Source organism: Sylvia atricapilla, chromosome 13, assembly GCF_009819655.1.
Source record: "Sylvia atricapilla isolate bSylAtr1 chromosome 13, bSylAtr1.pri, whole genome shotgun sequence".
NCBI classification, from domain to species: domain Eukaryota; kingdom Metazoa; phylum Chordata; class Aves; order Passeriformes; family Sylviidae; genus Sylvia; species Sylvia atricapilla.
Window position 1 is genome coordinate 3,091,773 of NC_089152.1, and position 26,460 is coordinate 3,118,232.

Consider the following 26,460-nt stretch of genomic DNA (forward strand, 5'->3'; position numbering starts at 1 on the left):
GTGCTGTGAATCAGCAAACAGCTGCACAACAAGGCAGCAAAATGCACAGATGATTATTGTCCTTACAGCCCAAATCACTGCATCCCTGACACAGAAGCTCACAAGAGTTTGAAAATGCCACATTAGGCCCTTCGATAACCAGCAGCTCTTTGGCAACCAGGCAGGATGTTTTTATTCAGCAGACAGAGAGATAAATGAGATGCTTTACCCAGGAAAAATCAGGTAGCTAACCTCCTCCAAAAAAAAAAAAAAAAACCAAACCAGAATTACAATAATAATACAACTTGAAAACCACTACTGACCTTGTCATAATGTGTGCAGGAATTTCCAGAGACAGGAGCAAATCAAGCTGAAGCTCTAACACAGCATCCCATCCAGCTCTGCCCAGTTCAGGATTAATTCCTGGGACTGATAACCACCCACCTCTGCTCCAGCACCAGCAGCTCCTGCAGTGGCCACAGGATGGAATGGCTCCTTTGTCTGAATTAACTAGCACCGTTCAGCCTCGACAGATATTCTCATCTCCACGTCCCATTACAGCGAAATCCAAGCCTCTGGTGCAGAGGATGTGGGGATGGGGGTGGGCAGGGAGCCTCTCTGGGCTCAGCTCACATATTAATTCCTCAACAGCACCAGATGGCTGCAGCTAACCTTCACCAGCTTAATAGTTTGCCATTTTGACTCCTGAGCGCTGCCACAGCACAGATTAAAAAAAAATAAAAATGGGACAGGGATGAGGTTGAAGATGGGCTGAGTATTTAAAGGCAGCACCTCCAAAACACTCCCAGACTCACGGGTGTCACTGAGCATTTTCCAGCACTATTCCACAAAAGCTCTGCCCAGCTGGTTTGCAAAATTAATGGAAAGCCATGTTATTTCTGAGTCTCTGCAATGGACACATGCATCTTGTGCTGCTTTGGGAAACTTCAGGCTAACAAACTGAGCAGCAGCCAACGGGAAACCTCCAGTGATTTCAAAGGATGATGGATCTGCCCCACACTGCACTTTCCGTTTAGATGGGTAAGAAAAGTTTTTCAGTCATCTAGAAATTTTTGAGATACTGAAAAATCCCAGCCCAAACCGGGAAGAAAACCTCAAAATCCTGGATTCTTAAAAAAAAAAAAAAAAAAAAAAAATTCAGTCAGCCCAAGAGGGTAAAAAACACTGTATGAAGCAAAGGTATCTTTTGTGGTCCTTTTCTAATTAGCCGACACTTCAAGGTTTCTTCTTTTTTTCAATAAAAAAGTTACAAGACTTTGTTCATTCATTTAATTCTTAGAAGATAAAGCCACAGACCAAAATCTCTTGTGCCCCCCACCTGCCCACATTGCCAGAAGCTAACTCAAAACCATCCTGCAGCAAGAAGCCAGTGATCTGCTTCACCTTTTCTCAGATTTAGGTGAAATACATGTGGCTCAACCAATTCTGCTTTAAAATGTTCCTGTCAGGATTCAAAAATGGCCAGAAATACCAATAACTCCCCCTGTGAGAGGACACTGAGAACAGGATGGTTTATCTGGGAAGTTCCAAACCCCCGCTGGAGAGTCTGTGCCAGAACTGGGTCATGGCCCCTCTGACCCTAATTAATATTTCCCACAACAAATGGGATGTGCCAGCTTCTCAGGACAGTGGGAGCCCTCCACACACTTTTTTCTGCCTGTTTCCTGTGGTTCCATTCCCCCCAAACATCCATTATTGCAGCTAATTAAAGGAGTGGCTCTGTACTAGGCTCTGCCTGCCAAAGGAAAAGATGATGAAGCACAAAAGCCACCCACATCTACAACAGAGCTCAAAATCAATGCTCACTGCCCCAAAAGGAGACTTAAAACCCTAAAAGAAAGATATGAAACACGAAGAAATGCTCCAAAGGCAAAAATCCAGCACTGAAGGGATCTTTTTCACTATTATTGAAGATTCTGGAAGTATTTTCAAATTGTTTACGTGCCATACCACACATGCATGGCGCTGATCTGCACTGAACATTCTCCAGCAAGCACCCAGGGCACCCTGACAATTTTAGGTACAGTTGTGTAAAGTGAACAGTTATCACCAGAATCACTGGAAATTTACTATTTATAACACTTTTAACCTGCAAGGAAAAAAACCATTTGCTAATGCAAGCCTGAAAGGAAAATATTAAGTCCCGGGTGGAAAAATGCTCTGGATTTCTGCCTTTTCACTGGGCTCCAGAATGGAATTATGAGAAACAGACGCCTCCAAAGGCTTTAGCTCCACACTTACACAATCATCTCTTCATCATCCAGGAGAATGAGGGAAGAGGGAACAGAAAAGCCTCAAACCCTGGTAACACTGGGACTCAGTGGGCAGCACCAGCACGGCCAGATCTGGGCAGGCATTTGTGTGTGCACTTCCCAAATTCCTGGGACTCTGGGAATTGTTTGTATTGTCCAAGGAGTTAAAACAAAACTGAGCTGGTTGTTCTTTGCTGAAGTACAAAAGACAGTGCACAAAGGCACTACAAGGCAGTGGGGTCAGAGAGAGCACAAAGAATTACACTGGAATATGATTGTCAGGACATCGTGGCACTGTGCAAACCACACTGGAAAATGGATTCAGGGTCATTAATGACACCGGCAGCTATCCATGGAAAAGGAACAAGGGATTGGGACGTGCCTCTCCTCATCCTGCAAGAGGACAGGATGTTCCCCACTGGTTGTTGGTGAAGTGCAGCTCCCCTTGCTCTGCTCTGGGCTGTACCTGGTGGGAGAGGAGCAGGGCTGTGATTCCCTCTGGGCAGGGAAGGAATGGGGCAGGGATGTCCCCCAGCAGGCACAGGGCACAGACTGCCTCTCCCAGAAGATGGGAATACCCCTCATCCCTACAGCAATGCCCTCTGTGGGGGGAAAAGGATCAGCAAAGCCCACGGAGAACAGTGATGCTGTTACCTTCCACCCCCAAAGAGAAGTTATTGAGAGCTCCAAATGGCCAGAGAGTTGCTGTATTGAAAATACGAATGACTCAGCTCTGGAGTGAAAGTTTCTATTTTTGTCTTTTGGCCTCAGTGATTTGGTTCCCATCCTACAGCTTGAATCATTCAGAAATGTGCTTCTGCAGGAAAGGCCAGCTATGCCACTCTTTCTTTCCAATTTTTAAATTGGAAGATATACATTAAGCGTGCAGAAGTTTGACAACACTTTTGGATTTTCTTTGTGTTGATTTCTAGGCATGGCTGGAAAGGGAGGATTGTTAAATGATGAAAGGTGTCTCCAGTGAGACCATTCCTGTCCAACTGAATCAATATTACAGCCATGAAACCCAACTGAGACTGGATTTCATTTGAAACTCCACAAAATAAAATTCCATTTGAAACTCCACATCTGAACCATTTCCCTAACATCCAAGCTTTCATCAGGAGGGAAAAAAATCCCACACACCAACGTTTTCTCTCTTTCAGAGAAATAATTTACTCAAAATTCTTCTTCTAAAAAAATTAAAATATGAATTATTCGCATTGGGGAAGCACCATCTCGTGGCCAGCCCACTTCTGCTGCTTAGACACGTATTTAAAACTTGCTTTAGAAAGAAGCAAATGCTTTTAGAGGCTACACGTGGAGGGCTCAGGAGGGCTTTGTTGTGTGTGAGAGGAAGATGGGCCCCAGGTCTCTGCTCAGGTCTCTTCTTAACATAAATCTTCTACCAGCTCCACCAGAGACACGTCCAGCAACCCCACACCTTCTCTCAGTTGGGCAAAGCAGCTCCTAAGCTTGTGTTTCACTTTAATAATACATGTAAACACCTTCCTCAATGAAAAAACCCATTTACAACACTGCAACCACACTGCTGGTCAAAAATAAGAGCACAAATAGAGCCAAAATCTGTCTCTCCAGAAAGACATAAGGTGTAGGAGTGTGACACTGACCCACAGTGATCCAGCACTGATCCAGCTACTCTGACTAAAGTTTGGAGAATATTCTTTTATTAAAAAAAACCTGATAGATTCAGGAGACACATCTAAAGGAAGAAGCCTTTCAAGGGATTTGAGGAGGCAACATCCCACGCAGCAAAATCCAAGCTTAGTACATGTTAGACACAGTTCAATGAGCTCCTTTACTGTGCCTGCTTGACTAATAAAATACTCCTTGCTACCCTCACTTCCCATTTATCACTAAGACAACTGCCCTGGATCAGTTTAAGCAGAAGTGCTGCATGCAGAGAAAAAGAAAATGCAACCAAGATATTGGATGTGGCTGGTATGAAGAGACTCGAAGGGACAATTTGGAAACAGCAGAGCCAAGGGAAGTGCAGAGCTGGGAAGAGCACCAGGGGAAACGGATGGATAGGTTACTCTGGAAAAGAAAACAAAAATCCACACAAAACAGTGAAGAAAGAGTGAGGCTCCACTCCAGCCTCTACTGAGCTCAATGTGAGCACTTCCCACTTTGGACTCTGCTCCCACAGCAGTCAGAGAAATCCTGGTTTCCAGGACAGACTGCCTCAGAGGGAGGATCACCTGAACAGTGTGTCTGGAGCAGAAGAGAAACCTGATGCAAAGTCCTCTGCTGTTGGCCCAGCCAGCCACCAAAGCTTTAACGGGGCTACCAAAAAAACCTACAAAACCTTCCCCTGTTTGTGGCAAAACCTACAAGCGGCAGAAATGCCTGCTTTTGCAGGGAGGTGTTTTGTCTTCCTGGTGCCTGGGAATATCAGCAGCCATCTGAGTGAAGGGAGGACAAGGATTCTGCCTGGGAGGCTCCTATGGCCATGTTGTGACCCCGCTGCAGCTCACAGCATTCTTGGATGTCTGCTTCAAGGCAGAGAGAGAAAAATCAGGGAGGGCACAGTTCATCCCCTTCCCACCAACCTTTACAAGCTCTGATCCATTGCATCCAGGAACCTGGCCCTGTCCATGCAAATGGCTTTGATTTGGCAGCTTTTATTCCCACCCTGCCACCATGCAAAACATAGGAGAATTATGGCCAGGATTACAAGCACACTTAAGGAGCCAGGCTTTTTGTTTTTCAGGCTACGTATGAGATCTGAAAAGGGATCCTGTCCATTAACGTTGTAAAAAAAATAAAAATAAAATGTTTCTGTTTGATGCAAAAATAAAAGCATTTTCAAAGGCTCTTTGATGTGAAAGACAGAAAGACGTGCAGGCAGATTCTGGAGGAGGTCTTGTCTTCAGCAATTACCAGCACTCTTTTTGAATCCTACTCCCCAGACAGAACTTGTATATGAAGTAGATAATCACGCTGCAGAGTGCATCAGCTCTAAACCTTGTGGCTTTTCAATTAAGCAGCAATAACCTCCAGTCCAAAAACTCCTTAAGCAAGACGGGAATAAAACAAACAACCCCCAAAACCCATTAACTGCAGGTGAGGCAATTCCAAAGACATACTTGCTTTTAAAGGATTTAATTTTGAGCTCTTCTCGGATAGCCAGGCCAGTTTTCCAAGCAATATTTTGATCATTAAAACAAGAAGTGATGCAATTTCCACAGTGACCACAAACATACCAAGAATATTTGAGCTAAATTTATCCAGACTTCTTGTTTGAGTCACTGCTTTGGTTCGTTATTTTTCCATGAATTTTCAGCTATGCACAGAGAGGAGCTGGGGACAGCTTGGGACTGAGTTTTCCCCAGCAGCATCTGAAATGCCAACCTTTATGCCTGGGAACCACACATTATTGACTGTGAGAGAGGAAATGAAGAGCTCCTCCAGCTCCCAGCCCCAAGTCCCTGCTCCTTCCCACCACTCTTCCTGTGGCACACTGACCCTTTCTCTCACCCCTGGGTGACACTAATGGGGCTTGTCTTTGTAGATGAGAAGTTCCTGAAGCTCACCGGGGATCTGCTGCCCTCTCCAACTGCAGAGGGAAAGCCAAAGCAGAGAGGATCTGCCCCAGGTTTCCCACTGTGCATCTCCATGGCAGACCCCAAGTCCTGCCAGCAACACAAACTGCTGACTCCCAGAGTCCCTCTGATTGCAGAAGGGCTTTTGGAAGGGTGAGAACCTTTCCTAAAACTTAAAGACTTTTTAAATAGGTCCTCTAAAGCGAGGGCAAAACATAAATTAAAAAACATGGAGATACTTTTGTTGTGAAAATATCAGCAGCTTATTTAAAAGAGCTGCTGCCGTGGTGATACACAATCATGCAAATAAGCAATTGCTGACCCACTAATGAGCACACAGACTTGGATTAAGGGAGAGAATTAAATATCAGCCTGACTTGATGTAAGATCTGAAACAGAACCTATTAAGAGGCAGACTTCACGGTTGAGTCACCATCCCTGGGGGGGTTTAAAAGCTGTGTCAATGTGGCACTTGGGGACATGGTTTAAGGGTGGGCTTGGCAGTGCTGGGGGAAGAGTGACCTTAAAGGTCTTTTCCAGCCTTAAAAATTCCATGATTCTCTGGTTTTATATAGCAGATTGGGAGTTGAATGGTATAAAATCCATCCCCCCACCTGCAATGCAAACAGCTCCTCCCAGCTCACTGCCTTCTGCAAGCACAGCCCTGACAGCCCCATTATTGATCAGAGCAGTGAAAAACAAACCAACCACAGACTTCATGCTGTAAGGATCCCTGAAGATCCCATTATGTCAGTGCAAAGAATTTAATGGGTTTTGGATAAGGCCCCCATAGACTCTGGCGAGGATAAAACCCCATAATTCATAGCATTTTCTTAATGCAAGTCTAAAATCCCCTGCAACATCTCTGTCAAAACAATCCATCAATTACAGGCCTGGTAAAGGCTGAGTTGGTGTGAACACTATCAATTGCTTTTTTCCCACTGAAACAGAGGACAGCAGTTCCATGACCCCAGAATCAACCCTCACCTGAAAGCTCCCTCATAAATCACACCTCAGGAACACTGTAAAGAACTCCCTGTGTACGAGTTCTATGGGCAAAGGATTTTCTTTACTACCTTATCACCTTCGTTTTTACCAGGCTTCTTGATAGAGCTGTCATAAGTTACATTTCAATGTAATAAACCACAAATACATTTTAACATGAAGGTGTAAAAATAAAGCTGTAAAGCAGCAAATAATTCCAGATGCAGCTCGGATAAAGATCAATGTTTTGCTGCTGCCTGTAAATCAAACTGGCTCTCAGGTCAGACTCTCTGCTCAATTAACTTCCCAAGGTCTTTACTGCACCACTGGCTCTCCCAGCAGCTCTGCCCTCCTTGGTACAGCCCTCAAGTTCAAGAGCAGGCTGGCTTTGATGGTTTTTGTCAGGAAAACTGTAAATGCCTCAGCATTCCTTGCCCCTCTTTAGAAGGCAGGTTGGGTTTGGAGAGATGTTGTAACAGCCAGCCCTGCTCAGGAGGGCAGGTTTAACCACAGGCATGTTCAGCTGCAGACCAGCCTTCCGCAGGAGCCCTTGGCCCCTGGTGAGATTGCACCACTTCTGTATGAAGGATTTATTTAAATATTTAAAAATACAAGCCTATTACTGCCTTACTGGTGTACTTCCTATTCCTGCTGAGCATTTCCTACTTCTCCTTCTGCAGGGCACTCTGCAGTGAGACTGACTCACATACAAAACCTGTTCTATTTTCTGCTTCTTTAGCTCACAGGAACCCTTTCAGCTTGCTGTTTGGACTCCAGTTTACTCACAGCTTAACAAGCAGGAAGAAAACCAGAAAACCTCCAAGGCTGATTTAGTCTGATCATGGAGAACTTCACACAACTGACACACTTTGCAGCTCTCCAGTGCTCTGTGTGCTCAGTTCACCTCCCAGATCCTCTCCTCGTCCTTCTCACCCCACACTGTCATTAAACACTCAGGGCAATGTTACTACAGGGTGATGTGTGCATGGAAAAAGCAGGACAGAGGCTGTGAGTAATTCTCCCCTGTTACACAGCACAATGTGCCCCAAGGCCCAGCTGCTGCTCCTGTCCCCACACATGGCTGATGGGAAGGTTTTCAGGTTTGCATAAATGATTTAATGAGGAACAAACTGGTATCAGTGGTGCTGCTTTTCCCTTCCTCCTCTATTCAGCAGGAAAGATTTTTAAACAAAATTATTCACTCTGCAAGTTCCTGCCCTTCACATTTAAGGCAACAAAGGTGCAGAACTGTGAGGAAATCACAGAATCAGAGAACAGGCTGAGTTGGTCCCATCAGGACCATTAAGTCCACCTCTGCACACATCCTGCCCTGATGCCAACCAGGAGCAAAGCTGGGGGCACAAAGTCTGTCCCAGGAGGATAAACTGCTCCATTTGCTCTTGGCCAACCTTGAACTGTCACCACTCAAACTGGTGTGAAACTTTTCCTTTCAAATTGCACTTGCTCCTGAGCAGCCCCACTTGTTCAAAAAGAGCCTTTGGCTTTTCCAGTTCCACCCTTACTCACATCAGAGCCTTTTCCAGGATTCAGGAAGCAGCAGGGCAGGCAGCAGCTTTCCCTGTGAGTCAGATCCGAGCTGAGACATGCCCCAGCTGGGGTTGCAAAGGTCACTGCCATTGTGGGCAGCTTCTTTCTGATAAAACAGAAAGCCCTGTGAGCTGCAGGGTCACCACAGCACCTGCAAAGCACAGCTTTAGGGGCCTCTGATCCATTCCAAACGACAACCCGAGTTATTTGTTCTGGTGACTTGTTTGGTCCCTCACGTAATGTTTAGGTACCTTTTCCAGGCACACTGTCCACGTCCATCTGTGCCTTCCTGGACAGTGGAAAGTCACCAATTACATCTGATTTGCCTCCAAAGAAGTTGTGAAGGTGCAGTTAGTATCTGAAAAGCTACTATAAAAGTTTCAGGCAGCTCTCCTTGGCACTGTTGTCCCTAATTATGTAATGTTAGACACCTTCCACCCTCTTCAGTGCTCGTTTCTAGATTTAGCAGGAGAGAAGAGACACCCTCTGGCATGTTTGAAGGATAATCCAATCCCACCTCTGAGACACACACCAGTGGCATATGAATGCTCTGTGACTTTATTCAAAGTTCACAGTAAGAAGGAGATAAGCTTTTTAACACAAGTACCCTTATGTTTCAGAAGACAACGATTGTTCTCCTACACCTCTGAGGAACTGTCTTCTAGAAAACCACGCAAGAATTAAATCCCAGCTGTGAAATTTTATATGGTTCAAAGGAATCAATCAGCCCATAGAAAGGCTAGGAATCTTTATGCTTTTCTACACATTCATGAAGTGATGCCTTTGGGTTTCCATTGTACTTCCTACAAAATTCACATCATGTCACCTCCTCTGTATTATGCAGAGCTCTTTAACTAAGTCTTTAAAAAACCCCAAACCCTGTATTTCATGAGAGACTGCAGCCACCCCCATATCCCTGCTCAGTTTCTTTTAATTAGGACAGGATGAACAAATCCAGGAGAGGGGGAAAACAGGGTTTGAGGAGGCAAGGGAGATACTGAGTGCACCCACCAGGGAGCCTCATCCTGTGCTCTGGTGACAAATCCCCTCCAAAGGCTCAGCACCACAAAGACAAGCCCAGCACCATCCCTGGAGGGCAGAGAGGTTCCAGTTCTGACCCACAGCTCATCCACTGCCAGAGAAAGCTGGCATCCTGCTGGCAGACAGGGAAAGCTGGCAATCAGGAGGAACAGCAGAGGAGACACCTGAGCAAGGTGAGCTGCTGCACCCTCTGTTACATTTTCTAACTAACAAGGATGCCCTGAACCTTTTCTCCACATTTAATTTGCCACGGCTTTGTAAGTGCCAGAAAAAAAAAAAAACAAAAAAAAAAAACAACCAAACAAAACAACTCCTTAAAAATCCTAAGGCTTTAGCTAATAAAGGTGCACAGGGACCTGCTGGAAGGTGCTTCCAGCCCTGCTGATCCAAGTGATCCATCCTGGAGCCCCCCAGCACCACTGTGCTCTGGTTAAACCCTCCACAGCCACAAGCCTGAGGGGGGAAAAAAAAAAATACTCCAAGCCCTAATGAGCATTAAAGAACTGATCCGGGCTCTCACTGCCCTTCCCAGCAGCTCCTGCTGAATGGGAGCAGGAGGCTGCAGCCACATTGTTCCCGAAGGCGTGTAAACAGTGGGCTCACATGTGGAGGCTGAGTGAGTCACCCTCTCCTGCTGCAGCCCCTGAACGGGATCCCAGCGCAGAACAAGGACAGGCTAACTCAGGGAGTGGAGCAGTCAGCTAGTGACAATCATTCCTGGCAGGACCCAAACAATCCTGGAATAACAATGAGTTTAAGCATGTACAAATACCCGTGTAAAGAGGAAATCCGCCAAGGCAACGTTGGTGCCTTGTTCAGGGATCTTAAGCTTTACAAGGATCCCTCTTGCAGTTTTCCAATAGTGTAGACTATTTTAATATAACCCAGATATATCCATATAGAAGAGTCTACCACTGGGATCTGCATGCTTCCAGCTAACCACTTTAACGGAATATAATTACATAACAGGAACGTGTAATAAAGTTCCCAGGAAAAAAAAAACAAAAACCCGAACTCAAAATGTAGCAAATAGAACCATTCCACTTTTCACTTCATTATTCACTCCTACAATAATTTATTTGCTGTATCTTTAAGCGGTGGGAAAACTTGTAAGATCACTACTGCAGAACAAAAAATTTAGCAATTCTGAACAGTTGAGACCGTTAGCGCAGATTAAAATTCTTCTCATGGTTTATAGCTTAGTACTCAAGTGGAGATAATTTTTCCAGGGAGAAACACAGAAGAGACAGAATTCAAGAATTTTAAGAATATTCCATAACCAAGCATTACAGAAAGGTACAATGCCAGTTACCAGAAGCAAACAGAGAAAACCAGTACGACAGAACAAGCAGAATACGTACGGAGAAAGGAAAGAGTTCCCAGAGCTCCCTGTGACGCTGGCGAGAAACGTCTTCAAACAAGACAAGGAGGCCTCTGAATAAACTATCAGGTCCTGCTTCATAGTTGCTGATAAAATCCAAAATAAGGCTGCAAAAACATTAGCTTCTGTTGAAGCCTGCTTACTCACTACAAAGCGTCAAACACACCTTCTTCCCACACTTCAAACGCAGATGCTGCCTCCTAATGAAGCACTTGCTGCAAGGGGGGAACACCGTTACACAAGAACAGGAGGCTATTTCTTGCTGCAGAAACATAACTGGGGTTTGACTCAGAGAAAGGCAGCAGTGCCTGGGAGCTGAGAGGGTTGCAGTGAGAGAAACCATCCAAAAATAATTTGCCTGCTCAGGGGAAAAAAAAAAAAAAAAAAAAAAATCACAGGAAGCAACCTGAAGCATATGTCCCTTCCAAAAGGGGAATTTCTTTATTACATAAACACAAATCTTCTAATCTAGCCCAACATGAAATCACTGCAAGCCACTGAATTGGAGCTGAGGGTAAAACTGGAGCAGGCTAATATATGTTCAGGCTGAGAAGAGATGCTCTGATTTTAGCAGCTTTCATACCCTGAAAACCCATTGCATCAGTGACTGGGAACATATTTGCATCCACACACTGAAAAAGCACAGATCTTGTAAAACATATTTAGGAACTGGTGAGACATGATACATATATTGACTAATTCCGTAGGCCTTTGGAGAACATCCATCCTCAGGGGAATGCTATATTCTTACCCACCTCCACAGTTCAGCATCATTCTCCCTGGAAGTTAAATTCCTTGTTCTAGATTTGTAAATTTTCAAAGACTGGGGCTCCAAAAACTTTCCCGTTTTTAAACTTCATCAAAGCCCAGTGGCAGCTGGCTACTGAGTTCTCTTAGAAACTTTTGTTCCCAGTGTGAACAGGAAAGAAATAAATCCTCCCATTTACCATTTTGTGGATCCATGTTGCTCTCCCTGCACACAGCGGATTCCTCCGTTCCCACACACCAGTACATTCTGGGGCACAGTTGTGAAGGTCCCACAGACAAACTTTCCACTTCACACTGAGCAGTGTTGTCAGAGCTGAATGATCCCCATCACGTGAATCCAGGAGCAGAGGCTGCTAGTGAGCACCATCCCGAAGAAACATTATTTATTCTGTTTAAAAATAAAGAACAAAACAAATTAATCATTCTGCTACAGAAATGGTGAGATGTTCATTCCTCTCCACTGTTAATACAGTTTGCCAAATGTCACACTGCAGCAATACACTTATCTTCCTATAAATACAATTATTTTCATAATAGCTTTGTTAAGAACATAACATGAATTAACAGAGGGGACTAACAATTTCTGCACTACAGAAAGATAATGTTCCTAATTTTTCGCCACCAAAGCTGCTCAGTCTTTGGGCAGAGGACAAGGAGGTGGGCAGGGGTCACAGCTGCAGTTTCAGATTCTCCACAAGCTGGTGTAAAGGCAGACCATTGAAACCCTGCAGTGCAGCTGGAAAAATCCTAAATGCAACCTCAAAACCTCTCCTATCCACAAAGACAACCACGGCTCTTGTAAGACTATGAGAAACTGAAAAATACTGATGTGGTTAGCGAGATAATCCTCTGTAGGAAAGAGAAACACACCAGCTCCTGTCCCCTCTGCCCAGTCATTTTTGAGAACTCTCTCAACCCTGGAAGCATCAAGCTTCTTCATTCAGAGAGGCAAATCAGGCTGTTAGGAGCTATTAAAGGTTGGCTTCTTGTGAACTGCCTGGTATAACAGGCAGCAGAAAATTGCACAGCTCAGTCTCCTGAGGCATTTCCAACTCCTTCCCTTTTCACAGCAGCACAGCCCCCCCTTAGCCTCTTCATACAGAGGTTCAAACTCCTGGAGGGTCTGCAGTGTTTGTCCAACGAGCATCAGGAGCTCCTTTATTTTCTGCTTTCAGTTTCATTCGGTAAACACCCCTCAGATGTAACACGATGCTCCTCAACTGACTCTTACTGGTTCTTCTCATGTCTGGTGAGTGATGATGAAGTTTTGTTTTGAGGCTGCAGCTCAGCAAAGCTCATAACCCACCTCCCACTCCAGCCTGCAAGGCCTGAGATCTTCCCTGACTCTCCCTGAGCAGAGCTGGCATCCTGAACTGGGATCAAAGGCCAAGGGGAACACAAAAATCTGCTGATCCACCACCACTCTCCAGGAAGACAACACTCTCCAGCCAACAGCACGAAAAATCACTGCATCCTATTCCAGTTGTTTCTAGGCAAATATTTCAATTTTAGGTGCACTCAGCTTCCGCTGACCCTGACTTTGTAGTGCCTGGCAGCAAGAGTCAAAACTCCCACCCCTGAGCCCCAGTCTGGGCATTGGGTGCTGCAGGAGGCAGAGGTGATCCCTAATCCCAGACCCAAGCACACAAACTGGTGAATTGGGTCATGTTGGTGGAGGACTGAATTCTGCCCTGGAATGTGCTGGGCCCCACCAGACTCAGCTTCTCTCCTGGTCTCAGCTTCCCTTGACCACACTGGCAGGAGGAGCTGCTCCCTCCATGCCATGGGTGGGACAGCCCAGGTGTCAGGGGGGCTGTCACAGCTCCCCAGAGCAGTGCAGGTTGTGAACTCTGACAATGGAGGGGAATGTGATGCTTCCAGTAGCTGCTTGCCCTGTGCCTTTGATGCACTGAGCAGCTCCAGAGAGAGTGAACACTTCCCCATCACACTCTGAGCCACCAGCTCTGCAGCAGACGATGGTTTCTGAGGCACTTCCTTGCTCTGAGATGGGGACAAACCATGTGCACCCACAGCAACTGTACAAGAAACACTGAATGAAGGTCAGCATGGCCCCCTGAGGCTTGAAAACCACCCCACTCCTGATTTTTAGCTCTCTACTCAGTCTATTCCCCAGGCTGAAACTTTCCTTATATAAAGTGAAAGGAAAAATAACTTTTAGGAAAAATAGTGGTGCGGTTCTGGTAATCAGTTCCCTATAACTGCAAGTAAGTGAATGGTGCAGCCATATGTGTTACAGCCACACAGTGCCCATTTAAGCAGGATTTCCATATTTCAGGACCTTTTTGTATAGAATTTAAAAAAAAAACTACAGAGCTTTACCTTAAGCAAGGTGCACACAAGTGTAACGCCTGCAAACACCACGTGTGGATTTGATTTAGGGAGCCTATGTGCTCTGCAGAACCTCGTTCCGAAGGAAATGGACCATGCAGAATACACCTGAACACGTGTAAACGGGATTTACATCCCACTTCACACATCCCCAGTCCTGACACCTGCTGCTGCCCATACCTGAACCACCTCCTCCTCCTCCACTTCTCCAGCCCGCCCCGTCCTACCCTGGCCGAAAAACAGCCAGAAACATCACGGTTTGCCCAAAATCGCTTCCTAATTCACTAAGAAAATCCCAAAAAAACTCTGCTAAAACTTCAGATCTTCACGCAAACCACCTGTTGTTTCTGACCATCCCACCTGGGGCTGGGTATCACCGCGGGTCTCAGAGGGACAGCTGGCGCTCCGGGGTCACAACGCGGGTGACAGCGACCCTGGGGCCGGAGTGCCCGCCCAGGGATCCGCATCCTTCCTCCCCGGGGGAGCAGAGAGCACCCAGCCATCCCTCCTCCCACAGCTGGGGGGACAGCGGTGGCTCCAGCCCGTTCTGGGTGTCCCCCGGCCCCTCCGGGCTGGGCCCTGCCCGCGGAGCGAGTCCCGGGGCTCTCGGTCCCCGCCGGGCGGGGCGGCCGCGCTCCACCCGCCAACTTCCCTCCAGACTTTCGTTTTCTTTAAAAAAACAAACGCGTTTTCCCCCCTCGTTTCTACTCGAAACGCCCCCCACACCGACTGCCCTGGCGGCGGGGCAGGTGCCCGAGAAGCGGCAGCAAAGCCACGGTACCTCCAGCGTCCCGGGCCGGCGCTCCCGGCGCTGCCGCCGCCTCCTCCTCCTCCTCCTCCTCGTCCTCCCGGTGCGGCGCCGCCCGCACGCCTCGCTCCGCGGCCCGGGAGGAGGAGGGAACCCGGCAGCGAAGGGAGAGGGACAGCGGCTCCTCCTCCGGCCCCCGGCCCCTCTCCTGCCCCCGAGGGCAGGGCTGGCCCGCAGGAGGATGGAGCTCCTTCCCCACGGCCGACCCACACGCCCGCCCGCCCGCCCACGGGCAGCCCCCGAGGCTCCGAGGATGTGAGGGGTTTTAGGAAAATCCGGTCTGGGAATGGCAGGAACCCTCCCGCAGCGCTGCCCATGGTCCCGGCAGGGCCCGGCCTTACCGCGGCAGCGCCCGGCGCAGCCCGCACTTGGAAAGTTGCTCCTTCCCCGGGTCGCGGCGAGTTCGGTCCTCGCTGGAAGAGCAGAGCGAGGTTGCCCCCTCTCTTCGGAAGGAGTCAGATCTTGGTGTGCGCAGCCCGTCCCTACACTGACCCGTTCCTGTCCAGGAGCCTCTGTTAAAGCCATTGCTCCATTTCCCCCACCCGTCGGACCAACTAAGATAAAAGCCCTCGATGTTTGCTTGTCTTTTGCTTTGCTGCTCGTAGTCATTCTGTAAATTAAACCCAGAGGATGGTTTTTTTTTTACCCTGGTCGGTAACTAGCAATGGGTCACTGATAGTCTCTTGAGGCATTCACAGAACTGGGGCAGTGTGAGATTTGGCCAGGGGCTTCTTTTGATGCTTGTAGAGACACAGATGGGTGTTCACCGGTGCTTTTCCCGGTGTTCAGGTCCCCATCAATCTGCGTCCAGTTGCAGCCATGGGTACAGAGCAAGAACGTACCAATACTGTTGTTTTCTGGCTTTTAACACGGGTAAAAAACAGCGTTACCTGGTTTCAGCACTTTTCCACCTCTTACCCAGCCTGCTCGCCTTTGTGCCTTACAGCCCAGCTCTTACTCAGATCTTTCTTACACCACTTTTAGCACGATGTTTGAAAACACCCTAAAATAACTCCTTTTCCTTTATTATGATAGAGCCTCTAATTTCCTCTGGCAAGAATTTACCCTCATATTCAAGCTAATTTTTCCCTTTTTTCCCCTCCCCAAATCTCATCCCACTCTTCCTTATGTCTCAACTAATTGTGTCACTCACAGTTATGCCTTTGTATCTCCAGCCTTCCCTTTTCTGGAGTCTGAAAGCTTCAGAGTGATGCTGTCAGCAAGTGGAAAATTCAAGGAGTTTGGCTTGGCCTGTGTAGGGACCCGACAGGAATTTCTCACACATCAGATGGGAAGAGAGTTAAAAGACAATGGAATGTTCTTGCTCTGTATCGACATTGCAGATGAGAGAAATAAAACTGGGCTAGGAACACATTTAGCAGAGCCACACTGGTGGTGAATGTGTCTCAAGGGGTTTAGGGAGCAGCCAGAGCAAGGCAGGAAGCCCCATCTGGCTGCAGGAGCCACAGTGTCTTGCAACACTTCGTTTTGAAGCTCACCTCAGAAGGAAAAGAGGATCCATCCAACTTTGTGCTTGCCCCTGCCAGCTGCAGCTCTGCTCTCCTCCCTCTGCTTACACTAAGTGGCACAACTCAAGCTTTTCTGTGCAGAACACTGACCACACTTAGCACTTTACTCTTAAAATTGGATAATTCTTCCCCAATTACAAAAATTAATCCAAGTGCAGATTCCTTCACAATCCCCCAGTGAGATGCTAAATCCTCAGATACACCCATTTCACAAAGTTAAACATTTATTAGGAACAAGAACTATTACAAAAAAGATATCCGTAGTCTAAATATATACATGAGGTTTAAACATAACATTTTCATGTACCTTTAGCTATAAAAATACATTAGATTAACTGTATCCTAATTTATAAATATAGTTCTTTTCTTTAAAAAAACCCAACTAGTATTCATATGAAAGCCTTACTGTGCAATGGAGGAATATATATACCCTCTAAGGGGTTATTTTAAAGTTAGTGTCTAGTGTTATATAACTTAGAAAATTCAGTGTGTAGAGTCAAACCCTGATTTATACAATAAGAGATACATTGATTTTTAAAAATTCGATAAGGGGGAAAAAAAAGTGAAATATATATCATACATATAAAGCCAGAAGAGTAGGATTTTAAGAATTTCAGATTATTTCAGTTTCCACCACTGTTCATCAAAAATACAGAGATACATCAAGATAACCAGCCTTTTACTGTTTGCCTCACCTCCCTACTGTCTGGCTGCAGCCCAAGGAAACCCTCAGGTGGGCAAGAGTAAAATGTTTGTCTGAGAAGATGTTTGCACTCTTAAGTGTCTTACAAAAATAGAAACTTATTTACAATGATCCCATTTGGCCTTTCATGGGGAAGGGAGGACATCTTCATCACTGGATGGGGAGATTTACCTGCCTCACACCCTGTGGAAGGACAGGCTCATGGTTACACTGTTGGAGGTATGTCATGTCAGAAGTGAAGTGATGTTGAAGTGCAATTTCAACATTCACCAACTAATAAGGAAGTTTAGGCTCATGCAAACTTTTTTCCTTATTTATCGCCGCCCACCTTCCTTCCTCCTCCAAAAAAAGCTCCACTCATGCAACAGAAGTTGTTGCTGTCTGAGCCTATCTGTGAGGAAAGGAAGGTACTGGGTAAATCCTGTCTTGCAGCAGAGAAGAGAGGTTAGACCTGCATTTCTGCTTCAAGCTCTGACATCTGGAGCAGCATTCCTTATCAGTGCTCCCTGGAGATCTGCTGATAAGCCATAAGGAACCTCGGTGGGCTTGTTCTCAGAGGACAATCCCAGAGGGATCAGCTGAACTTCCTAACAAGCTGTCACCACTAACTCCTGCAGACGTGGGACTGGCTGTGCCTTTGCCAGGGTTCTCCAGCAGAGTCAGGAGGAGAGGAAGAGGGAAAGCAGTGAACCCAGGAACTGAAGACAGCCTGTGGCTTGGCATTAATCTCATGGTAATTAATCTCAATAATGTCTGGGCATGCAAAGAAGTTACTGCAGGAGGTGCTAAGGCATGAACTTGGTGTGACAGCCACTCCATGGACAGCTGTGAGCAAGGCACAAGCCAAGGCAGTTTTCTCAGTGAAGGATCAGCTACTCTGTGCTGGCCACGAGGTGACAGCACTCACACGGACAATGGCTGCGAAGCTGCTGACAGACTGAACTCCAGCCACAGCTTATTCCATGGTAACTGGCTTGTACACCCTCCTCTTTAGCACTCATGGTGTGCTTGGGAGCACCTGCCTTTTCACACTGCACTTCCAGGAATGTATTTTTAAGCTACATTCATACAGGATAAAGAAACAGTGTGAAGAGCTTGTAAGTTTTACTCTCATAGTAACGATCCCTGGCTCAAAAAACAAACAAAGAGATGTTCAAAAAGCCTGAAAGTTGGAGAGAACGGGTGTGCAGGACAGTTTCCTGCAGCTCTTCTGCTCCTTCCCCCAGCTCAGGACTGGTATGGAGTGTTTTCTGTGGGGTATCTACCATGCTACATGCTCAGCATCCAACTCGGTGTCACCACGGTAAGTGCAGTGCAAAATCCTCTTGAGAAAAGTGCTGTAGTGAAGGTTTGAGATACAATTGTGACTCACTGGGAGCCAGAAGGGTCAGCAAGTCAGCAACTTGCATTTGCAGCATGTGTAGTGTGTGCACCCCCAAACATCAGGTTCCAAGGACACTTCAAAGGCTGGCTCTGTTGGGTGACAGACTGGCCCCAAAGGAGTCCTCTAGGAAATTCCCACGAATCTCATTCAGGGCTAGAATATCACCAGGATGGAGAATGCACATATCTTTAGAGAGACCATGATAGCTCTTTCAAAAAGAATTTCCTTACAGATCCTTCCATGAAAGCTTGCACTCCATTCCAAACTCCAGTTGCAATCTTCACACAAACTCCAAGTCCAGTCAGGTTGTTCTAACCCTTACCACCCAAGTCCATCTCTGCCAAGGGAAACCCAAGTGCCTCTGAAGGCATTTGCCAGTACTTTTGATGGTACCAGCAGTCTCTCTAACATGCCAGTGATGTTCATGTCCTTCAGGGGTACAGTTTGGAAGCAGATGTCCCACCAACACTGTGACAGACCAGCTTCTGAGTCACAGGGAGCAGGCAGATGTACAGCCAGGGACTTGTAGAGTACAAGTGTGTACTGCCAGTAGGGTCAGTGAATCAGTTTTTGAAGAGCCAGTTGGCAAAATGAAGTCCAGTAGATTCAGTGTTTCTAGAGGAATAAAGACAGGTGTTTCCATTTTCCTTCCCACCCCTCCCCTCCCCCTTGCTCTGAACACGTCCCCCATGTGTCACATTCAGAGTGTCAGCATTTTAGGCCTCCTGTTTTCATGGACTCTTCTGGGAGAGTTTAATGGTGACTGTTTTCACTTCAGTGTATTCTGCCAGAGCATATTCCCCACTGCAAAAGAAAAGAGGACGAAAGGGACAAACAGTTGTTGAATGTTAATGTGTATTTCCCTGAGAGAACAGAGTTGTACACATGTGCATTTTTGACAGCAGGTCATTAAAACCAGACCTGAACAATTTACACCAGCTATGCACTTGTCCCGCCACTTCTAATAACCACCAAGTACATGCACATATGTACATACAACTACACCCTGTTGTGAAAGAAACATGGAATGCTTTGGTCACTGTAACCCACAAGATGACACCTGTGACTCTGCCTAGTGCAAACTGAGTGCTGCTGTGAGAAGCCATGCAAGAGACAGCCACCTACACACAGTTATTGGTGCTTAGACAGCAATTAAAGTTATTTTTTCACCAAAAGAAACCTTCTATCTGCAAGATACCATATCATCAGGAGGGCAGAGCTGCTCCAGAAATGCATACTGATCAGAGAGCACACCACTGCATTATGTCTTGGTTGGTGATAACTGGCTCTGTTCCCATGCCTTTCCCATGGGAAACCTCTGACATCCCTTAATTAGCCAAGCAGTCAGGCAAAGCTAACCATAAGGTCTCAATATATATCTATGTCCCATCTGAGGATTCATTTATTTGCTGTGCTTAGCAAATAAGGCACCTGAATGTCTTGGAGCAGCAGATGTAGCAGAACAGTTACTGGAAAAGGTTTCTGAGATTAAATATTACTTGTGAAAGAAAAGGTGTGTTAGATTCCTCTGCAGAGTCTGCTGAATGGTCTAAGAAATCCCATCTTCTATACAAGAAGAAAATTAAGATTTAACACAGTGTCTCAGCTCTGTGTGTAACTTGTGGGGTGACTTTGGTTAAAAAAATTCAGCTTTAGTAACTATTAAGAGCTGAAGTGTCTGGTAACTCCACTCTAACAGGCCACAAGGGGAAGAGGGACAGAGGGTTCTTCTGTAATTTAGCAGCCACATTGGAAGGTGGGTTGTAGAATTTGGGAGATCATTCCTTCCCACCTGAACAAGAAGCAATGATACAGCAGCCAAGAAAGGCACAGACACCATCGTGGAAAGATGGAGCAGGTTTGGGGTGGATACCAGTGTCCCCAGCCACGGTGCCATACTTCTCCATCTAAAAAATCTAACTAGCATGGAAATGTACTTCCAAGTGGACTTGACTGAACTGGAGCTATTAAAAGCTTATAAAGCAGATGAAGGTGCTCCTAAAGGAATGCTTTACATCCACGCTCCACTGGCTTAGCACCTCCCTGTGGAGCATGCTGCAAGCCTGATTAAACTTTAAAAGCAAATTCAACAGTGTTTTCACAGTCACAAATGTTATTGCATTCACCACCCACACAGAAACAAAATATTGAGCAAAACTTACAGTTCTCTGCCATTGCCTGACATTTTAAAGCCACCAAAAGGAGCCTGAGCATAGAGCGCATTGTGACAGTTGATCCTACAATAAAAACATCAATTTTTAAAAGACAATTCAATACCAAGGAAAAGCACGATGATGACAACACCAACAATACAATAAAAGGCTGAAATTTTTCCATTTTTTATACAATTCAGTCAGTTGAGAAATCAGATTTTTGCAATAAAATCTTCTTTTGCTGAAGAAACAGAAAATATCTGAGTACATCTCAGTCTGACCTACATCTCACTTCATATCCTCTGATGGCAAAGATATTAACACTTGAGCTAGAATTTATACCATGCTCAGAGTCATGATTAAAATAAATAATCCAAGCTATTCCCTGATTTATTAAGCACATTCTGAAAGGAACATGTTTACTCAGAAAGCTGTCTGAACACTCACAATGAGGCCCCAGCATCCCCTTCCATGTATAGAAAACATTTGGACTGTATCAGACAATTGTATCAGAGTAAAATAAAAGCACTGGGCTCATTTCTATAGATGCTTGGTAGAAAATGCACAGGTGTGGCTTGTGCTGTAGGTGTGCACCCCCATGTGTGTTCAGCACATGTATCCTTCAAAGCCCAGCATCTCATTTTTATGTAAATATTTGCGGCTGATTCTTCTGGTGCCAACTCTTGACATTAATCCTGTACATCAGAATCAGACACCAGATCAACTTCCTGTCTTGAGTGGGGGAAAAAAAATCAGGATTCCATCTTTAAAACCATTCTAATATAAAATAACATTTCTACGCAAAAATAGCAGCTTTTCTTTGTGACAGTGGTGTGTTGCCATCTACTGTCCATACTGGTCCGTGCAGCAAAATCCCATCTGGTGCTGGCTAAAGGTCATGAGAATTGCTTTTTACTACGTACAGGGTTTTGGAAGGTATCACACCTGGTGGAATGTATTACAACCCCGATAAAGAAATACCTCAACTGAAGGAAAAAACAGTCCATTTCTTGACATGCTGTCTGGGCCTCACTATCTTTTTCTGAGGAATGGATGTTGCTTCTGAGCAGAACATCAAGAATTAGGCAGGTTACTATATCTTACCTCCAACATTTAGAGAATCACAGATATTCTGAGTTAGGAGGGACCAATCCCACAAGGATTGTGAAGTTCAAATCTTAAATGAACACCGCAGACGTGGATGGAGCCCACAACCTTATTACCTTACCAACGTGATTACAAGTCCTAAATCCCTTTCTCCTCCCAGGAAACAAAACCCCAGTCCTCCTCTGTTCCCAGCCTGCTCACCAGACTGTTCCTGACTGCAGAGCTGAAGCCAAGGTTAAGGCTCTGTCCAGGTTCTTGGTGAACACTGCGGCTGTGAGTCCGTACTCGGTGCTGTTGGCTCTTCTTATCACCTCTTCTATGCTCTTGAACTTCATAATTGGCTGAACTGGCCCAAAAATCTGCACATATCAATTAAACTTTAGTACAGGAAAGCATCAGCTAATCATGGCAATTTTGAAGTAATCAGAATCAGATGCTCTGTTTGGATAATATATTTAAAATATATTTTAAATCTTATATCTTAGCCTTCTAGGCTGATAGAGTGCCTTAAAAACTACTAATTAAACTTCAAAGGAAGCATTGTAATGTGCTGTAGTGGTTTATAAATGTTAAGATCCAACAAATAATGGATCATCTGTAACAATCAAAATAAGCAGTTCGATTTGGACAAGTTACAAACGATTCATCCATACTCCATTTACAACTCTCCTTTTGAACTCTGAAGCTGGGTGTACTCAAGTAACAATTAATTTATTTCAAGGACTGCAACTTTTCTTCCTTGGTTTTAACCCTGATTTTGTCACTGAGTGCATTTTATTTGCATGCAGTGCATTAGCCATGTCTGTGTTTGACCACAAACTTGGCTTGCCAGTAGAGGCAACAGCCATACAAAAGGCTTCCCAAATTTGGGGATAGAGTCTCTCATCAGGTACAGTATCAAAGGTAGAGCCCTTTCTTGGTCTGCAGGCTCTCAGAGCACAATAAAGTCCATTGAATGTGAGGTACAGACTCGTTTGGGCCACTTTTAGGCTCATACAAGGATTTCTAGAGGTCTTTGTTTTGGATACCAGGCTCTTACATGGAACCTCAATCCTCATGCAAAGGATGAATGTGCATTTGCAACAAAACTGCCAATGAATGGAACTGGATAAGCTTTGTGAATCATGGCTTGGGATTTGGAGTCAGTTCATTAAGAAAAGGTCTGTCATGGGATTTTCAGTTCTTTTTCTCTCTATTTTTAGCATGTAACTCATGCCCTGACTGACTGATATCTTTCCCAGGTTCCTTAGAGATTCTGTGGCAGATCTGAGACATTTAAACATCTTGCCAGGAGTGAACAGCAAACAGCCCCATAAAAAGCACTAGGCTAAACTATAAACTACAAATGCCAGTTAAGACTTTGGCAACTACTTATTTTCCATTAGGGAACATGATGAAAAGTAGATTAACTTCTATTTCAAAGGAATATCACAGGATCTAATCACATGCAGCTTGTTCAACATTTCTGCATATGAATAATGAAAGCCAGAGTATTAGATCTGCACTTTGCTGGCTTTAACCATGTTTTCATATAGGAAAGAAATAGTCAGTCTCAGAGGATTTTGCCATGAGGATGGAATCTGGGATTGTTTCAGATGCTAAGGCTGCTTCAGAGAACTTCAGTGGTTGTTCCTTTGCTCCTTACCAGCATCAGGTCCCAGAGTTCTTTTCCCACCTTTCTGCAACAAAACAACCCCTTATCTACAAAGTAATGGAGCAGGAACACACATTACATTGTCCACTGTCACTGGCAATTACAGGATAAATAATTGCTCCAGCCTGCCACAGTGTCAGTTATTTTTAGTCAGTTATTTATATTTAAAATTAAAGATTCAGACAGAACCCCCTCCATCACCACTATTTCTGAAGCAGCATTTTTCTAGGTGATTTGTACTGTACCTCTTCTTTGGCAATTCTCATGTTGTCAGTGACCTCTGAAAACACCGTGGGCTTTATAAACAGGCCTCTGTCTTCAATGGCAAGACCTCCACACTCCAGCTTAGCCCCTTCTTTCTTCCCACTTTCTATCAGCTCCAGGATTTTATCAAATTGTTTTTGGTCAATCTGTCAGACAAAAGGAAAAGAAATAAACAGCAGCACCTTTATTATCATGGTTCCAGAGAGGAGTCATGGAATGTGGCCCAGGGGCACGTTTGCAGGGCACTGTCAAACTGGGTCAGTTTACAGCTCAGTTTAGGATGTGGCAGTCAGGCAGGGAGAAGGACAGGACATGGGCACAGCTCTGAGCCACAGGAAACAGAAGGTGAAGTGACACGTGACAGTTGAATCTGATCTAATGGTTTGCTGCCATATAGAGGGGTCTTCAATTTCCCTTCCTCCCTGTCCTGGATGTGTGCTCCCACAGCTCACCTCACTTGAGCTCTGGGATTTGCTGACTTTCTCCAAGCACTGGTTTATTCCAGTGGCAGTATGAGAACAGCCTGAGATGGACTAGAAAGCTCAGCAAGAGATCTGACCTGCAACAGAATCAGTACAGGAGAGGAAGGACCAGGATATAACTATTAATTTTGCTGCAGTGTGCAGTTTTACCCACAGCTCTCTGTCCCCAGCTGGAAGAACCTTGCAAGGTCTGCCTCCATCTCCTTCCACAGTGCACACTACATGAACAGTCTCAAAGGTGGTGGGGTGAGTTCACAACAACTGCTGCACCAAAGCCTTGCTTTTAAAATCAGAATCACATTTCACAGTTCTTAGAGACTAGTATAATCCTGCATTTTTTTTTCTCTCTGCACTGGGAGCCATATCCCTTACTTTTAACTACCTTTTCTAACTCCTCCTCCTAAATATGGAGTGATCTCAAGTAGTGAGTGCTGCTGTCAGCCTTTAACCAGGAATTTCAGTAGGGGTAGAGAAAGGCCAGTCCAGTGACAGGACCCTGAAGCTGCACAGCTGCACCAGAACTTGGAGGACACAGCACATACTCCACAAGAACAGTGTGTTCTGTGCTGGGAAGAGGTGCAGAAGGCCACAGCACTTCCAATCACTGCTGATCCTTCTTCTGCAGGAGTGGGCTGCAGAACTGCAGGTTTCAAACAAACAGACCTGGCTCTTGACATGATGTGGAATTAAGTGATGAAACTCCTCATGACAGCACACTGGAGATGGTAAAAGACTTACAGAGATGTTATTAAAAAGAAATTCTTAATGAAAAGCTCAACAAATTTATTGAGGTGATTAAAGAAAAGACTCCACCCACTGGTACAAGGTGTCCTGGAAGCCTGGGGGTTTATTCTGATTGCCAGGTAGCTCCAGATGCTTATTCTGGCTCAATCCCCCTCCCTAGGCATCTGGTTTTATTTCAGCAGGGCCAGTTGCCAGCTGGGGCTGTTTACATGGAGTGTTCCACACTTGACTCCTCCAGATTACAGACTGTATCCTGTCCCTAGTTAATCCTGGCCACACACAATCCAAGTTTTCATGCTTTTAGACAAATATCAAAGCTGCAGGAGGGTGTCCTCAAGGTACTTCTGGTACACAGTGGAAACAGAGGCCAGCACATCTCCAGGCAAACAGATGTGTGTGTAGCACATGCACTGTGGGCAGCATGTTTTAAGTGCTTGTGTTCTCTCATGTGTTAAGGTGCTACCCAAGGACACCCTTAATTCCTGCTACTGCCCAAGGAAATGGGTGCCCTCCTGTAGGATACAGTGCCACACTGAGTTTGGCAGGTGTCATACACATTGTCTATTTGTCTGGTTGCTTAGTTGCCAAGTGTAAATAATTTGAAAATATCTGCAAGTGCTTTCCATCCTGGCATGTCTGTGATCCAGACCAATCCAGTCCATCCACTTCACATCACAGAAAACAAAACAAGGATATTTATACAGCTGTAACTTGTTGCAAGGCAAACTACAGTTAGATGAAAAGACACTGGGGAAAGAAAACATTTGTAAAAATGACATGCAAAGGGTGGAACTGTTTGTCATTGTAACTAGAGCTTGCAAGGCTTGTTTAAATTCTGTCCCCTACTCCACTATTATTTATGGTTCAAGCATTGAATTCTATTAAAAACACATGATCTGGTAGAGTAAATTCTACTATTTGTTCATCTAATTCAATAGAGAAGGGAGCTTCTAAGGATCACTGCAATACTGAAAATCTGGGAACCCCCAAATCTTCATCTCTTGCTTCATTTCAGTCAAGACCACAAGGAGAATTTTTTCCATGTGCAAACCTAGTGTTTGTAATCCTACAAAATAGCCCACAACTGGGTCCAACAGGCTGTTGGACAAGACCCTTTCTACTTAAATGTTTTATTTTCACATTTTTATCCTAAAGTGCATATCTATAGTATAAGGAAAATATTCACTCTCTTACAAATCAAATTACGTGTTTTGGGCTGAATAATTACTGGCTAACAAGTGCCATGATTAGTGCTTTTATATTTCTGTAGACTAGGTCTTGCAGTCCACAAATCCCAGTATTTGGGGTTCTAAAATAACAAAAGTAGTCTAGTCTTGTTCTAATGTAATCCCTGTTCTATTGCCTCAGGATGTCAGTCTCCTCTAATGCAGTTTGCTGTTCACAGTTGTATAATGCACTGGTTAACCAGTTTGCCATCTGTGCAGATTTACTTTATTGCTTCCTGTGATGCAGCTCCCAGGAATCCAAAGTTAAAAACTGCCCTTGGTCTGCATTTGAGGTTGGCACTCTGCTCAAACAGCCCTGATCACCCCTCAGGTTTCTTGTGGTGTCCTTTGAATTCCAGCCAGTCAGCACTGCCAGACACATGTGAGTTTTGGAGAAGTCTCATCAGAAGCATGCCTCATTTCTGTCTAAATTTAATGCTGTTTAAAGTTGACCCAGTTTTAATCAGAGCAGTATAGTTTATATCAGCATAACCCAATACTGCAGCTGACACAATTTTTT

At 45.2% G+C, this 26,460-nt stretch overlaps 2 protein-coding genes across 2 annotated transcripts in view; both read right to left on the minus strand.

Annotated features, from left to right (window-relative positions):
* The window catches only part of LRRK1 (leucine rich repeat kinase 1), a 72,212-nt gene extending 57,498 nt beyond the window's left edge, over positions 1-14,714 (minus strand). Inside the window, exons 1-2 of the mRNA XM_066328245.1 lie at positions 14,668-14,714; positions 11,717-11,925 (exon numbers count right to left, since the gene is read on the minus strand). Coding sequence (XP_066184342.1) covers positions 11,717-11,783 — 67 coding nt within the window. The 5' untranslated portion in view covers positions 11,784-11,925; positions 14,668-14,714. The remainder of the gene's footprint in view (positions 1-11,716; positions 11,926-14,667) is intronic.
* A 1,727-nt stretch (positions 14,715-16,441) lies between these two features.
* ALDH1A3 (aldehyde dehydrogenase 1 family member A3) overlaps positions 16,442-26,460 on the minus strand; it is a 33,196-nt gene continuing 23,177 nt past the window's right edge. The window contains exons 10-13 of the mRNA XM_066328246.1: positions 23,470-23,634; positions 21,772-21,929; positions 20,473-20,547; positions 16,442-19,114 (exon numbers count right to left, since the gene is read on the minus strand). Of these exons, the coding sequence (XP_066184343.1) occupies positions 19,042-19,114; positions 20,473-20,547; positions 21,772-21,929; positions 23,470-23,634 (471 nt within the window). The 3' untranslated portion in view covers positions 16,442-19,041. The remainder of the gene's footprint in view (positions 19,115-20,472; positions 20,548-21,771; positions 21,930-23,469; positions 23,635-26,460) is intronic.